Raw genomic sequence first — 14,783 nt, forward strand, 5'->3', positions numbered from 1 at the left:
GGGGGGCCGCGCTGCCGCAGCCGCTGCGCCGCCGCCTAGACTAGCCTGGGCTGCTTGTTTTGTCTCTGAAATTGACAAGGACGCAGGGAATCCGCTGCTAAATAATGTTTCTGGTAACTTTCACGTTATTCCCCCCTCCCTCTGCTCCCTGCCCCGGGGGAGGCACTGGCCCTGGTCTTCCCTGGTCCTCGGCGTTCTCGTCCTTATTATTAGCGTTTTTCTTCTCTTTATTTTGTTTCATTTCGCCTTTTGATTTATTGGATCCTCTGGAGGAGGCGAAGGGGGGTTAGGGGTGGGATCCGGGGCTTCCTCTTCGCTGTAACTCCACTTCTCCCTCGGTTGGCTCGCTACGGTTCTGCTGCCTCCGGCCCGAGCGGGACCTCCCGGAGCCCCCTCAGTCCCTGGCCTCACCGCCCCCTCTCCCTTCTGTAAATGCTGCTCTTGTTTCATGCTTTTTCATTTTAAAATTTTAAAACATTCCCCCCACCCCTCATAACTTTCAACTTCGTTGCTTCGGCTGGTTTGGTTTCTGTGTGTTCAACTCGTGCTCGATACTTTTCTCCTTTCTGACTTTTTTTTTATTTCTTTCTATCTCTCCCTCCCTCCCCTCCCCCCTCTTCCCCCCTTCTCTCTCTCCCTCTCTCACTCTCTCTCCCTCTCTCTCACTCTTCTTTCGTTCCCCCTCCACCCCCCGTCGTTCCTATTCCTTCCCCACTTCTCTTATTGCTCTCTTCTCCCTGCTTCTTTTCCATTCCCACTCCGCTCTGCTCGCTCTTTCTCACCTCCTGCGCCCCCTCCCCTTTGCCGGGTTCTGACAGTACGATGAGCTGCCCCATTACGGCGGGATGGACGGAGTAGGGGTGCCTGCTTCCATGTACGGAGACCCTCACGCGCCGCGTCCGATCCCCCCGGTTCACCACCTGAACCACGGGCCACCGCTCCACGCCACGCAACACTACGGCGCGCACGCCCCGCATCCCAATGTCATGCCGGCCAGCATGGGATCCGCTGTCAACGACGCCTTGAAGCGGGACAAGGACGCTATCTATGGGTAAACCAACCGCCCCCCGCTCCCGACCCAGCATACTGTGTGTGAGTGTGAGCGCGGATGTGTGTTTGTCTCTGTGGCGGTTGGGGGTGGTGTTAGACGACTAAATGAGTAGTTATTTATGCTTGGGGTCGGGCAGTCGCTTGCCTTGGGAGAGGACAGTGAAGGGGGCCTAGTCTTCTGCCCGTGCTTCTAAGTCCCGGAAGACATGGCTTCCTCTACCCCCATGGTCCCGTCACTCCGGACCCCACAGCTCGGAGTGACGGAGTCCTCAGAATCTTGCCAGGGCCTTCTCCCCAAGGACGGGATTCCTAGCAAAGGACGCAGAGCTGGTCCTTCCAGGCCCCCTAACAGAGGCCTTGACGAAGGGGAAAGTTTCCTGCCGTTGAGAAGCAACTTTGTTTTGTTTTGTTTTGTTTCTTCTCTTCTGTTTCCTACCGAGAGTCTGGGAGTCACTAAATGCAGCTTGAGCTGCTTCTGTCGGCCAGGAAGTCCTAATCACCCACTTCTTAATTCTCTGTAAATAAAGGGGGCAGACCTTTAAGTGCAGCGGGGTGGAAGGGACTGCTGCTTGCACAGAGCGGCTCTTGGGGCGAGTGAAAGAGATGGCTGGAAAATTATTTTATGGTTGGAGAGTACTCGATAGGGATGGAGGTGCACGGTCCAAGCGTGTATCCCACGGGCTCTCCCAGCTGAGGTAGGTGGGGAAGGCGGCGGGATGCCGAGGGGAGGGGACAGTCGGTAAACAGCAACTGAGCCTGAAGCCAGAGGCCACAAGCATCCCCAAGTGTAGTTAAACCGCCCGGAGGAACACAAAGGGCTGAAGCAGACACACATTTCCAAGTTTTAACACTCGATTTATTTATTTTTGCCTGCTGCAACGCTGGAAGAAATGTGGTTTTTGGAAAGGAGCGCTCTAGCGTTTAACATTCCTATAATTTTGGCCCCCACTCCCGGGTTTTACTAGAAGTAGAGCAAACAAGTTTATAAGGCAGAAGACTGAAGAGTACTCTCGGGTTTAGGAAGCACCGCTTCGCGTGTGCATGTAAGGTGAAGCCTTGGGCCTTGTCTGAAATGTCTATTATAACGTGGAGTTAAAACACTTTTTGATTTCACAGAATATTTCTTTCTGGTAGGGTCGGGCCTGGGTCGCAGGGGTTGCTCAGACGGGCCTTCCTGGTGTGGTGAGTGGGTCTGGGTCAACTCCCGGCTCCGGACTCACTGAGCTTCTTGCATGTTTCATTACCTTTCAGCTGAGGCTCTATTTATTTGGCGGGCCAAAGTTGCCTAGGGCTTCTCTGACCAGTTCTGAGGGGCACCAGAGCTGAGGGAAAGAGCCAGGCCTTATTTTATTTTATTATTTTTTATTTTCCCCTTTCTGTTTCTGGCCCAGGCTTGGCTGACTGAGGAAGGGTTGTAAAGTGTGGTGCGTGTCTGTTGTATTAAAGAAGGAATCCAAACCCTCCAAACTTGTTGATTACAGTTCTCGCTCCTTCCCCTCTGCACCCCGTCTCCGTGTGTGTGTCTCTGCGTGGCGCTGCCCGTTAGGCACCCGTTGTTTCCTCTGTTAGCTCTGGTCTTTGAGAAGTGCGAACTGGCGACCTGCACTCCCCGGGAACCCGGAGTGGCCGGCGGAGACGTCTGCTCCTCCGACTCCTTCAACGAGGACATCGCGGTCTTCGCCAAGCAGGTCCAACCTTCTCGACCCACTCACCCCTCCTAGAGCTCCCCACACTCCCCTCCCTCCCCTTAACACCAAGCTCTGCAAGAAAAAGAGTTGGAAAAGGCTGGGAACCCGATCTGTTCCCCAGGCCCTGTCTGCGCTCTCTGCCTCCTCCCCACCCCTGAGCCTGGAGGCGATTTGGGAGCAGAGATACATATGGGTGTTTGTTTTCCCCCCTAGCCAGGAATACAGGGCCTCGACCCTCGAATTAAAGTTGACCTGCTCCTAATCTGGGGCTTGGCCTTTTCCCTCGCCTGCAGCTGCTTGAACAGGAATTAGGGATAGGGGCTGTGAGGGACCCAAAACTGTCTGGGAGGAAAGGAAGCTGGGCGCCGTTCGGGGCGGCCTGCGTCGGGCGCAGTGAGGGAAATTGTGAACCGCAGCCCACTGGACGGCAGGATAGAGGGGGCTCGGAGTTCAGAGAACTGGCCCAGAGCTCCCGGCTACAGCCTAGCGGTCCCAGGTATCTCTCCAGGACCAGAAGGCCTTGCTCCCTTTTCCAGCCAATCGCACTAATATAAGCCACTGGTTCGCATCATCTAATTTACCAACGCCCCTCTCCTCATCTTCAGTGCCCTTCCATCGTGCCCACTCACTACAATTTAGTCGGTGACAGGGTTTTTCTTCTTTTAAATTGCGTGATCATTCATGCTGACTTTTCCTGCTTCCTCTAGGTTCGCGCCGAAAAGCCACTTTTTTCCTCAAATCCAGAGCTGGACAATTTGGTAAGGCTCCCTTTCTTACCTTTCCCCGGGTGAGCCCCTCCCTGGCCCATAGAAGCCAGTTTCTCCCAGAGCACGGGTTAGAGTTAGAGTCGAGCCTCTTTAAAGCTCTGAGCGTCAGCCGGAAGGGAACAGCTGAAAGTCCTCGCCAGGGAGCTGGGAGTGAGGGCGGGATGGATCTCGACTAGAGCTGAGGCTGGGGTGGCAGGAACCCGGGACGCGGCGCCGAGGGCGAGAGCAGGGGATAGTTCCCAGTTCTCAGCCCCCGGAGCGAGGCTGCGAGAAGTGAGTTATTTCCTCTGTTTGCCGGGGCAAGCGGCGGAGCCTCGGGCAGCTAACCCAAAGGAAGTTAACGGCGAGCGCGGCGTAGGGCGGGCTGGGAAGCTGGGGGGTGGGTGAGGGGCAGGCCTGTGCGGGCCACTTTTAGGTGCGATTCTTTTGCTAATTTGCACGATTTCAATATTAAAAGTACTTAAATCCGCTTTCAAAGGCCCTGCCTCACCATTCATCTGGAGTATTTCCTTCTTTACTGAGGACGAGTTTCGCAGGGTGTGCAGTTCTAAAAAGCTTTCTCTCTTCAGAGAAGCGCCCTTTCCACCTCCCCTCACCCCCCAATTTGGCCTGAGGTCGAGGGAGCGGTTAAAGTGGACTCTGGCGGAGAAAGAAGACCTGACCCTAGGAAAGCAGTCCTTACAAATAACCCAGGGAACATGAGGGGAACAGATATTAAATGCTTCGCCTCAGGTTGAGTCAGATTTCTACCCCGTGGCCAATGAGGCAGAGATGATCAGTAATCACTTGGTTTTTCTGAGGATTTCTTGATGTGTGGGTTTTGCCTGACCACCTGCCCAGTTTTTTTCCCCAGCCCAATTTCCTTACCCTACCTATCCCACTCAGGATGTCCGAGTCACAGATCCTTAACTCCACACTCTAAACTTTTCTTTCAGATGATACAAGCAATACAAGTATTAAGGTTTCATCTTTTGGAGTTAGAAAAGGTAAGCAGGAAATGACAATCTGTACTTTGATTTTGCCACTTTTCCCTCTCCTAGTTGAGCTGGGATGTTTTCAACAAACCTTCAATGTGAGGGACTGGGCCCTTGGACATTTTGAGCAACATGTTACTATCCTCTGCCTTCAAATTGCTCCTCAACCCAGGAGCTCAGAGGTTGGGTGAATTAGGACAGCCATGCCTTTTGAAGTAGTTCCCTCCCCCCCCCCTTCTTTTTTTCCCCCAGGCACTCGGGATTATTTTGAAATGCAGCAAACCATTTGTGTTACTGGACATTCAGCCTGCTTGCATCTCTATTAGCTCAACTCACCCTCCACCCTAAGCTTGCTTTAGGTGCAGGCTGAGGGAATCATCCTCACTGGGGTGTCTTAACGGTTGCTCTGCAGTTGAATCACTTTCCCCTGGAAACATACAAAACTCCTAGTTTATTGAATGACAAATGCTAATGCTGTTCCCAGTTCTTGCGTTTTGATGTTATCGTCAAATCGGATTTTCCTCCCTGGATTCCCAGTCTGAACCCAGTTATTTCCAGTCCCGTTTCTTCTCTCCTTATTAAAACTTGTTGCTCAGGGAAGTCTCTGGAGAATAATATCTGCTGCAACAATTGCTCTATTGTTTCCTCAACTTCAACTACTACACCCATTAATTAGAGTTAGTTTTCAAGATATGGCACTGTGACTCTTTCCAAATGTAACTTTGCAACCTGATTTTTTTTCTACTTTAAAATGAAACGAAATAATGACAACAACAATGTGAGTTGAACCCTCCATCATGACACTCCTTCCAGGTCCATGAACTGTGTGATAACTTCTGCCACCGGTACATTAGCTGTTTGAAGGGGAAAATGCCCATCGACCTCGTCATTGATGAAAGAGACGGCAGCTCTAAGTCAGATCACGAAGAACTTTCAGGCTCCTCCACAAATCTCGCTGACCATGTAAGTCTGTGAACCTTTGGCATTCTATTAAGACCAGTGATCAAAGCAAAAAAAATTTTAAAAAGTAACAAAAAACTTGTAACATGTAGCTCCACTGTTTTCTTTTTAAGTTATTTGGTCTCTTTGGGGGTCTTTTCCTCCCTTGCTCACTACCCCTGCCATAGCCTTCATCTCTGCTTCCTTTTTCTTGGCTCCCCTCCTTATTTATGTTGAGAGCCAAAGCAACCAGGGAGTTGATAGAGTGATTTGTGCTCTTACTGTGTAAAGTTTCCTGGATTTGGTGACTTGAGTGTTAGCAAATTGTCTGTTAGATATGGTGACTGCTGCTTTTTCTGCTTTCTCAACCCTGTGTCATCAGTGCAGCAGGGATAGAGAGAAGCAAGACAGCTAGCTGGACAGGATGAAGGCGAGAGAGGACTGAAGGAAAAGAGAATTGGGGAGGGCTGACTTCCCAGTCTCTCACAGAGATGACAATCCTGAGAATTATTGGCAGTCTTGCATTGCATTAGAAATAAAAGGAATGAACATGGAACAGTTCTCAGAGCTTTTGCTCTATAGAAACTTATTGTCAGAATATGGACTTATTGCCAAGTGCCTGAAGCATCTTCATAATAAAAGACAGTAACCTTGATGAAACAATTATTAACAATGTATTACAGAAAGCTGAAGGGAATTGTGATTGAGTAACCATAGGTTAGTGGTTGAATTTTAACACTTTAACAGTTGGTGAAGGAGGAGGAAGAGGGTAGTAAGGAGGGATTGTGTATATCAGGCCAGGAAGGGAGATTTCTTTCTATTCTCTCTGTTTTTAATCCTATTTTGGAACCAATCTAGTAAGTCTGATGCTTAAAAAAAAGCATATGTAGTGAGACTGAAATTTTGAAAAAGAAGCAAAGAGAAGAAAGATTGCAGCTGGTAGGAAAGGCAAGAGTTGTGAGGTTAAAGAGTGGGTGTGAATAGCAGTTTATTTATAGGAACTCAAGCCTGGGGGCGGTGGGGGACTGGGCGTCTATAGATTACTTTCAATAGAACTCACAACCTAAACGGATATAGGCTATAGTCTAATAACTTGGTAGCTGAAATATTAATTTAATATTCTGTGGAATTAAAGAGGCATTGAGGCTTGAAGGCAGTTGGTATCATCACCACCACCCCTCCTTCCCTGGGTGTTAAAAGAAAATGAATTGATATGCTTTGAGAATCAAATCTCTGTGAGGTTGTCCTTCACCCCCTCTCCCTAAAAGTTTTGAAAATGTGCAGTCATTGATTTTCATTATTAGCCTTTGCACTATATGAAAAGCCAGCCTAGAACAAAAGTTAAAAGAAAACCTTGGTCCTCATATACAGTTCTGAGAGAATAAATGAAGTGGTGTTGAAGAGCCCCTGTGCCTCTCTTTGCTTGGCACTTTTTCCTTCTCGGTGGAGGAGGCTTTGGGAAGCTCTTTCGAACATGGAGTGTATTAACTGAAATCAAATGGGTGTTGCAGCAGCAATGGAAAATTCATTTGCTGAGGCCTGACTATGTGAGGTATGTTGGCTGGTGCTTGAGGCATGATACTCACTACCTTAGGGATATTTGTTCTGTTGTTATTTGCTTGTTTATTTTCACTGCTCCTGTTTCTAAATCCATCTGCATCTTATACTGCTATTGAAGTGGGAAGGTGGCTCTTTACTTGGTTTGCAGAATGGAAGCTTCCCAGTTGTGTGCAGCCAAAGCTTAGTTGGTGACTTTTCTCAGGGTCTCGACTACTTGGTTTTCCAGAACATTTTCTTGCCAACTGTTTTCCAAGTGGATGTAACTGGAGCTTGCTGGCATTTACATAGGAGAGGCAAGATAAAGTAGCCCGTCTAGAGGTATTGGCTGATAGACAACGCTAATGTATGGGACGATTTTCATATTTAAATTATACTCAAGAAGGAAGGGGTACCTAAGAGGATAATGCTTTAATAATTTAATAATAATCATCTTTGGATAAAAGAGTCAACTGTATGTACCATCATTGCACCTCTTTCAGTCTCTCCCAATCAAGTAAATATGACAACTGATTTATTTGAACCCATGAGGGATTGCCACCTCATCAGGCATCATAATTTAAAGCCTTATTTCCCAGCGATCTGAACTATAACATTTTTACTTTAGCCCCCCTGCTATTTGTTTTGAAAGGAAGCAATAATTTGTTCCACCAGCACATCAAGTAGGAAATGGCAAGGTTTGCCACAGACTTGAATGTTATAAAGGAGTGAGAGAAAACCTTTGGAGAGTTTTCCCCACTTCTTATATTTTTGCACCTTAGGTACATTGATTGGATTTACTTCCAGGCTTCCCCTACAAAGGGAATCCTCTTATGCTTCAGTTTCTTCTACAAGGACAGCCTCCATAGACTCCCCAACCACAAAAATAGTGAAAGTTCCACTGAACCACTACCTGAAAGTGATACAAGTGGGACATTTTCAGCATGTAGATGTGTCCAATTTGGACCTCCAGGTTTATTTTTTCTTTTGCTTTGATGTGCATATTTAATACATTGCCCCAGGCTGACTCTCATTTGGTGCACGCTGGTGCAGGGGTGGTGATGAGCCACTTCAGAAGGCCTGAGACAGCGAGTTGTTTTCTGTGTTTTATCTGTTGGCCCACTATTCTGATCTACTGCTCTTCCTCGTGGTTTTATTTGCACATGAAATGCTGAGAGCATTTCAACTTATTGGCTATGAATAATGACAGCTAAAAAAGAAGTGTAGTTTAATTTGTTGTGTGCCAAGGTTTCTCTTGTGGAGGTGACAGTTTGTGACAGCTGTTTGACACCCCAAAAACACATACACCTCTATCCTTATTAAGTAGTATCAAGCTACATTGTATGTGTGTGCGCATGTGTGTGTGTGTGCAAGGAAGGAACAGGCAAAGAGAGAGGATGAAAGAAAGGAAAGAATTAAGTGTGTAATTTTGTGTACTAGGAAGCAGAGAGAGATGCCGCAGGAGCAAAGTATTAAGTGCCAAAATAGCTTTTTCTTTTATTATTAAGAAATTTGAAAATAGAAATGGATAAAAGTAATTGCTATAAATATCTTGAAAGCAGTATTTTTGGCAGACTTTTAAGAATGACTTTTCTCTACTATTACTTAGCAAATCAGGCTGTTGTCATGCTGATATCACATTCAATAATTTTATGTGAATAATCTGATGTAATATAAATGCATTAAATGAAGGCAACAAAATGTCTTACCTTCTGTATGTTGCATTCTGTGAAGATACTGAATTTGTTTGTTATTGACACTTAACTGATGGGCATAATGATAGAAGTATATTTGAAATTAAACAGAAAATAAAATTTGCAACATTGATTACTATTTTGCTATGTTTAGTAAATTCAAAATGCATGTTTATATTTTTAATGTTAGTATGTATTGTGCCTTATAGTCTTACTATAGGAGTAACTGCTATAGGTAGCAAACTATTATTATGGAATTTTTTTTAATGGGGGGGAGGGCTTGATGGTGAGAGAAAATTGAACTCTCTTTTCCAGCTGCAATTCATGTTAAGTTTCCCAGACATTCAGATTTATCATGTTTAAAATAAACATGTCAAGAATCCAATCTTCAAAAAAGTTTCAACTTGAAAAGTGTTGTGGAATAATCATGTCTTCCTCAGCCAGTGTTGTTGAATAGTAGGCAATATCCACATTATCTGCTTATACAATTTTTAGATCAAGTCTTTCTGGGCAGACAAATGAAATATGTATTTATATTTACATATAAAGATATATTACATAGCTTTGGATCAAGTTTTGATAAATGAAATATATTTGCAATACGTCCTCTGGACTAAGTTCTATTTGCCTAAAGTGTTTATAGTTATATTGTCCTTCCTAGTTAATGTTTGTAAGGAGCCACATTTTATTTTCTGCATGAATTAAATATAGGAAGGAAAATACGATAGTATCTATTAACAGTTAATGGCAGCTGCCTGAAGTTGCCTAACACTGATAATAAGTCCAATAAAAGAAAAGAATAATTTAATTTCTATGTTGAAAACTGCAGATATGCTGGTGTTTTCATTTGCAACTCTGAATATGTAAAGTTTAAACCATTTAAACTGATTTTAAAAATGTATTAAGTCAGAAGCGAGAATTCCCCAGAACTTTATTCCTAGAGGTACAGGCAAGGTATATGTAGCTACATGCTATCCTAACTAAAAATTAGAGAGGAGTAGACAGCAAGCAGAAGATAGGTTTAAGTGATTGATTTATGTTTAGTATACCAAAGTGGAAATAATGGGATTTGATAATAATATTAGTAATCATTTTATCAGGTAGTTTCTTATGTTCAAGTGGGAGATTAGATCATATAGTGTGTTATCCAAGGCCTCTTGGGGGTCCATTCCTGGAAGAAAGTTCTACCTTTGAGCTCCATCTACCAACTTAAAGGAGACATGACTGGGGAGCATGGGTTTTCTGTTAATATTATTGCAGAGTTTTGCTGGTTGGTATCTTCTTTGCCAATTTTTCACCAAGAATAATTATATTGCTTACATCACTTTTAGGTTGTACAGATGCAATATATTTTCAGTGTAACTATGATGACATTATATTAACAAAAGTGCTCTTGACAACCATAGACAATCACTTCCAGATTAAAAATTTTAATTTAAAAAATTCATTTTCTTATTTTTTTTCAGTCAGAATGTTCTGTGGCATATTCTAACACAATTCAAAACTACAGGAGACATTTTGTAATATCAGACATTTCTATCTTCTGGAAACATGCCCCACTCAATGGGAGAGTCATTTGCAAAGAGTAGTTGCCATTTTCCTGAGAGTTGCTCACATATTAATTTCCACAACTGTACAGAGGGGTGCCTGCGAGGAGATGATGAAAAGACTCCAGGTTTAGTTGCTTTCTCAAAGAGTGAGTCTATATTCTGAAAGCACACACATTTATCTTGAGTTCTAATGTTAGTTTTAGGGTAGAGTAATAAATTCCAACATTTTTTCAAATTGCCCAATTAACATTTTTAACTTTTGTAGATTTTAATACTTTATGATTTTAGCTTATATTTGAAAGTAAATTTGCATAATGTTAACTAAGACTTAAAGCATCATGAAGTCGTAGGATATATATATATATATATATATATAAAACTTAATATTAATCATATGTACTGATACAAGTATATTTTGTCTTTGTTCCTTAAGTCAAATTAGTCTTGTGTGCTGTTGGCTGATTAAAATGTCCTTATATATATTTACTATTACTTTTCTACCTACAAGCATATACTCTGAATTCCTTTACTAAGGTTTTCAAGTTCCTTTATACTTTTTGGCTTAGTGCTACCTAATATGCTGTGTAGTTCTAGAAAATCTTTTAAGTATTTTTTAGTAATAGAAATAGAAATTAAAAGTGACTTTAGCGATCATCTTGTCTAACTAGTCAATTTTGAAGAGGTAAAGAAAATGAGTCCTGAAGAAATGAAGGCGTCCTTTGATTAAAGTCACATGATGAGTTAGAGGTAACATCTTGGGGTCTTAATTCCAATCTAACACTCTCCCCTGAACCTTTCAATTTGGGGTCTAAGATGAATTTCAGATTATTTTAGATAGAATGTGTGTAACCTGGCCTATTTTGTCTCCTTGAAGGTTATTGCATTTTACTTCCCCACTCAGTTTTGTATTTATTTAGTAACACTTTTTACTCCATTGTCTTTTTGAAATGGAAGAACCTTGAGCTATGTGGTATCATTTAAACAGGGAAATAACACCACTTCACCAGGACTTATTAAGTATTATCCTACAGAAATCCCCTCCCCAGAAATACCATAAAAGTGTAAAATGTTGTTGCTTCTACCATCTCTGCAACCCCAACAAAAGGGATGCATGTATGATTTGCTTCCTATGCCCAGAGACTGCTGTTCTTTCTGTGTTCTTTCCTAGATTTAGCAAAATTCAATGATGGTGCTAAATCAATTTTTTTTTAACTTTCAAGGGAAAAAACGCTGGCAGGGTTGTGTTTTCTAGGGAAAGCTGTGTGTAAATGAGAAACAGAGGAAGCAGCCGTGCACTCTCCTGTGGCCCCGCTACTACAAGCTCTCTCCATATTGTCTCCTGCTTTTATATTAATTACAACTTGCATTATCAGCTGTGAGTCTGTAGCCCAGCAAATAGAAAATACTGCCCCTGGAGACCGAGCTTCTTGTATCTATTTTCCATCTCCTTCTATAGTGCTCCACTCAGTATTCACTGCTTTTCTCCTGCTAACACTGCTCTTTAACACAATTACGTAAGAGCAAGAAGAGTACCATCGTTGCCTCCCAATTACTAAAGCCACTGGGAATAGAAACATGTTCACTCTTTGCCCTTGAGTGTCTTCATGATACTTTTGACTGAAGAGCGGGACGGATATTATGGAATGCACACACCTGACACACACACACACACACACACACACACACACTGAGCGTTTCTCTTTATTTTTCTGCATACGTCATATGCTTTACATGCTTTCATCTGCCACTTTGGTCTCAAGATTCACTAAACTTCTGCATATCATTTGGCAGAAAGCCAAGTAGTTATTCTTGAAGGATATAAACTTGGAAACTATCTAGGGAGGGAAAAAAGAAAGGAATTGTGATGCAAACAAATATTTTAACCCAAGAAACAGTAGTGTTATAGGCAGTGGGTTATATTTTATTTGTCCATGTAGTAGTATAATTTTTTATGACCATGGAGATAGCAAATTTTTATTGACCAGATTAGCAACTTCTGTCTTTGGATCAAGACACCATGTCACCATGGTATTGCTGAATAGGGACAACTTCCAGGTAACTCCTCAGCCTCAAAACCCCAGGAAGACTTGTTTGCTTTTCCTACTTTCAAGTTAGATGAATATCTTGATACTTTTTCTTTTTTTTGTCAGTCTCTCAAAATGAGATCATAATACTTGAGACACTCTATGGAAATAAATATCTTTTGTTGGTAATTTTAGAATATTTTTGAGGATATATGGAAGACAAGAAACAAGAAATGGGGAATGGTGGGTTAGACAGACAACGAACATCAGCAAATTTTAAGACTAAACTGAAAGTCTAAGTTAACCCAACTTACTTTGAGAAACCAGCTGCTTTTATAGTAGAATTTGAGTATGTGTCTTATTTTTTAAATCCCTTTACTTTAGAAAATACCTCCTCCACCTGCACCTCTGGCCTGTACCCCAGTTCTTATATACATAAATAAATCTTTTAAAAAAAGGAAATACGTCTTCCAGAAAACCACTGAAAGAAATACATTGAATTATAAATTAATGAGGCCTGACTTTAAAACTCAACATGGGTTTGACTGATAAGAATAACCAGCATTTTCAGTTTCAGCAAGTCCTTCTGAGCCATCCCTTCAAATCACCATTGCCCAAATGGAAAGATTTGCTCCAGCTTCATTTGAATGATTATATAATAGCTATTGGATGACATTTGCCTTTAAAACATAGTTGAGGTGTTAGTGGTTAATTATTGTAATTTTCATGAGGGGTAAGGAGCTTTAATAGCAGCTGACTTAATAAAAAGCCTGCAGTGCATAAAATTAACATCACTTGCTTTGTACACTGAAAAGTTTAGCTTAGGTGGATGTGTTGCAGATACTACATTTTCTAAAGGAGCTAGGCAGTGTTCGCTAGGACTAAACTCACACCATTCTATTGTTTTATTTTTTTTTTTTCATGTAATTCTTCTAGCTCTTTATGTGATTACCATCCGGCAAACAGCTGACACCAGGAGGCTGCAAAGCTTGAAGAGCTCCTGTATTCTCTTTGCCTTTAGTTTGGAACTATTGGGGTGGTTTCTAACTTAGACAAAAAGAAACTTACTATGGGCAGCAGGGAACCTTGGTTTTCATTTTATTCTACTCAACATCATCCCCTAATCTACTTTCTAAAACACACCTTTTTTTTTTTTTATAGAGCTGTGGTGTATGTATGTATATATGTGTGTGTGTGTATATATATGTGTGTGTGTGTGTATATATATATACCTGTATCATATTTATAGTCATAAAAGTCTGCTTAAGGTTTTCACTTTGAATCAATTGCATACTCGAAGGCAGTGCCAGAAGCATTATTATATGTAGATGTTATTCATCTATAGAGCTTTGGGTCATTTCATCATCTATCAAAAATGCTAACTATTAACTTACAATCCATTTTGTGGCAGATTTATAGATGGAAAAGAGTTCTTTTGGTTTTTCCAAATAGGAATCATACTTTACTTTGTCTCTTGATTACATTTTGGTAGAATTGAATGTTTTATATATATACAATTATAGAGTTAACATCGAGAAAAACAATAGACTGATTTCTTTCTAGATAAACTATATATAATGACAACACAGCAAGATTGCTTTCAGGCGATCCATATGTTTGCATGTTGCCTATAGGCATGTGGGTCTGTCTGAGTCCTTATCTACCAAGTCTGCTAAAAAGAAATAGCATACATCAAGAGACTGATGTCTCTTACTTTTGCCCCCAAACTTCCACCTTCCCCTAACGAACGAATTTGAATTCATTTGCCAGTCAATCTGTGGGCTTAGCGGAAGTCATCATGTACAGGTGACAAGTATACAGCTCGGGCCTGCAGACTGGTCTGTTTCATATGCCGTTGCTACTCTCTGTTTCTGCCAGAGGAAATTCCATCTTTTGCCTGCCTTCATGTGGTGCTGATAAAGTCCTTCCTGTACATTAGAATTCCTGTTTCCCTTTAAGCAACAGCAGGGCATTGGGAATGATCAGGAAAGGGGAGGAGGAACAGGAGAATACACTCAGCAAAGTAGCATGAGCTATAACTCTGGCTTGGCCTTGCCTGTCTTTAAAATAAGTAGTTCTTCCAGGAAACAACACCGCACTGTGACTTTAAAGTGTCCATGAAGCTCAAGTGAAAGTCCTATCTAGTTTTTTAGATGGTGAACACTTCATAGCTGTTTCATTTTGCTGTGGTTGTTTGTGCAGATTAAAGCAGAATCGATCATTTTGTAGCTGTAAAGCAGTGACGGATATCATTGTCTCTGGTTGTGTAACCAGTTGGTGATAATGTTGAGAGTTCGTATGGGCTGTTTCAGAGCAATGTGCTGGAAAGATGTGCTGTCCTGTAAAGTATGCCTCTCACATTTTTTAAAGAGGGTCATTGAGTTTTGTAGTTATTAATGTTCAAAAGTTTTTAGTATCCAAGAACATTGGGGCCAATTTCTTGGAAGAGCATGCTCTTATTCAGATAGCAAAAATAAAAGTTACTTTTACATTTGAAGTTAGCTCTTTCCCTAACTTTAAAATTAACTTTATTGAGGTCTAGTTTATTTATCATCAGATGC

General features: G+C 42.3%; 1 protein-coding gene across 4 annotated transcripts in view; it reads left to right on the plus strand.

Annotated features, from left to right (window-relative positions):
• Nucleotides 1–14,783, plus strand: part of MEIS2 (Meis homeobox 2) — a 195,163-nt gene that overhangs the window by 1,629 nt on the left and 178,751 nt on the right. For 2 of the 4 annotated variants that reach the window (XM_012728684.1, XM_004687937.2), the window contains exons 1-6: nt 21–113; nt 819–1,051; nt 2,597–2,738; nt 3,446–3,496; nt 4,441–4,491; nt 5,293–5,442. In XM_012728684.1, the coding sequence (XP_012584138.1) occupies nt 105–113; nt 819–1,051; nt 2,597–2,738; nt 3,446–3,496; nt 4,441–4,491; nt 5,293–5,442 (636 nt within the window). In that variant the 5' untranslated portion in view covers nt 21–104. Of the gene's footprint in view, nt 1–20; nt 114–818; nt 1,052–2,596; nt 2,739–3,445; nt 3,497–4,440; nt 4,492–5,292; nt 5,443–14,783 lie in introns of those variants that run through there. The other 2 variants (XM_004687934.2, XM_004687936.2) reach the window with 1 other exon arrangement.

Source organism: Condylura cristata, unplaced genomic scaffold (genome assembly GCF_000260355.1).
Source record: "Condylura cristata isolate star-nosed mole 26May11 unplaced genomic scaffold, ConCri1.0 scaffold00023, whole genome shotgun sequence".
Classification (NCBI taxonomy): Eukaryota; Metazoa; Chordata; class Mammalia; order Eulipotyphla; family Talpidae; genus Condylura; species Condylura cristata.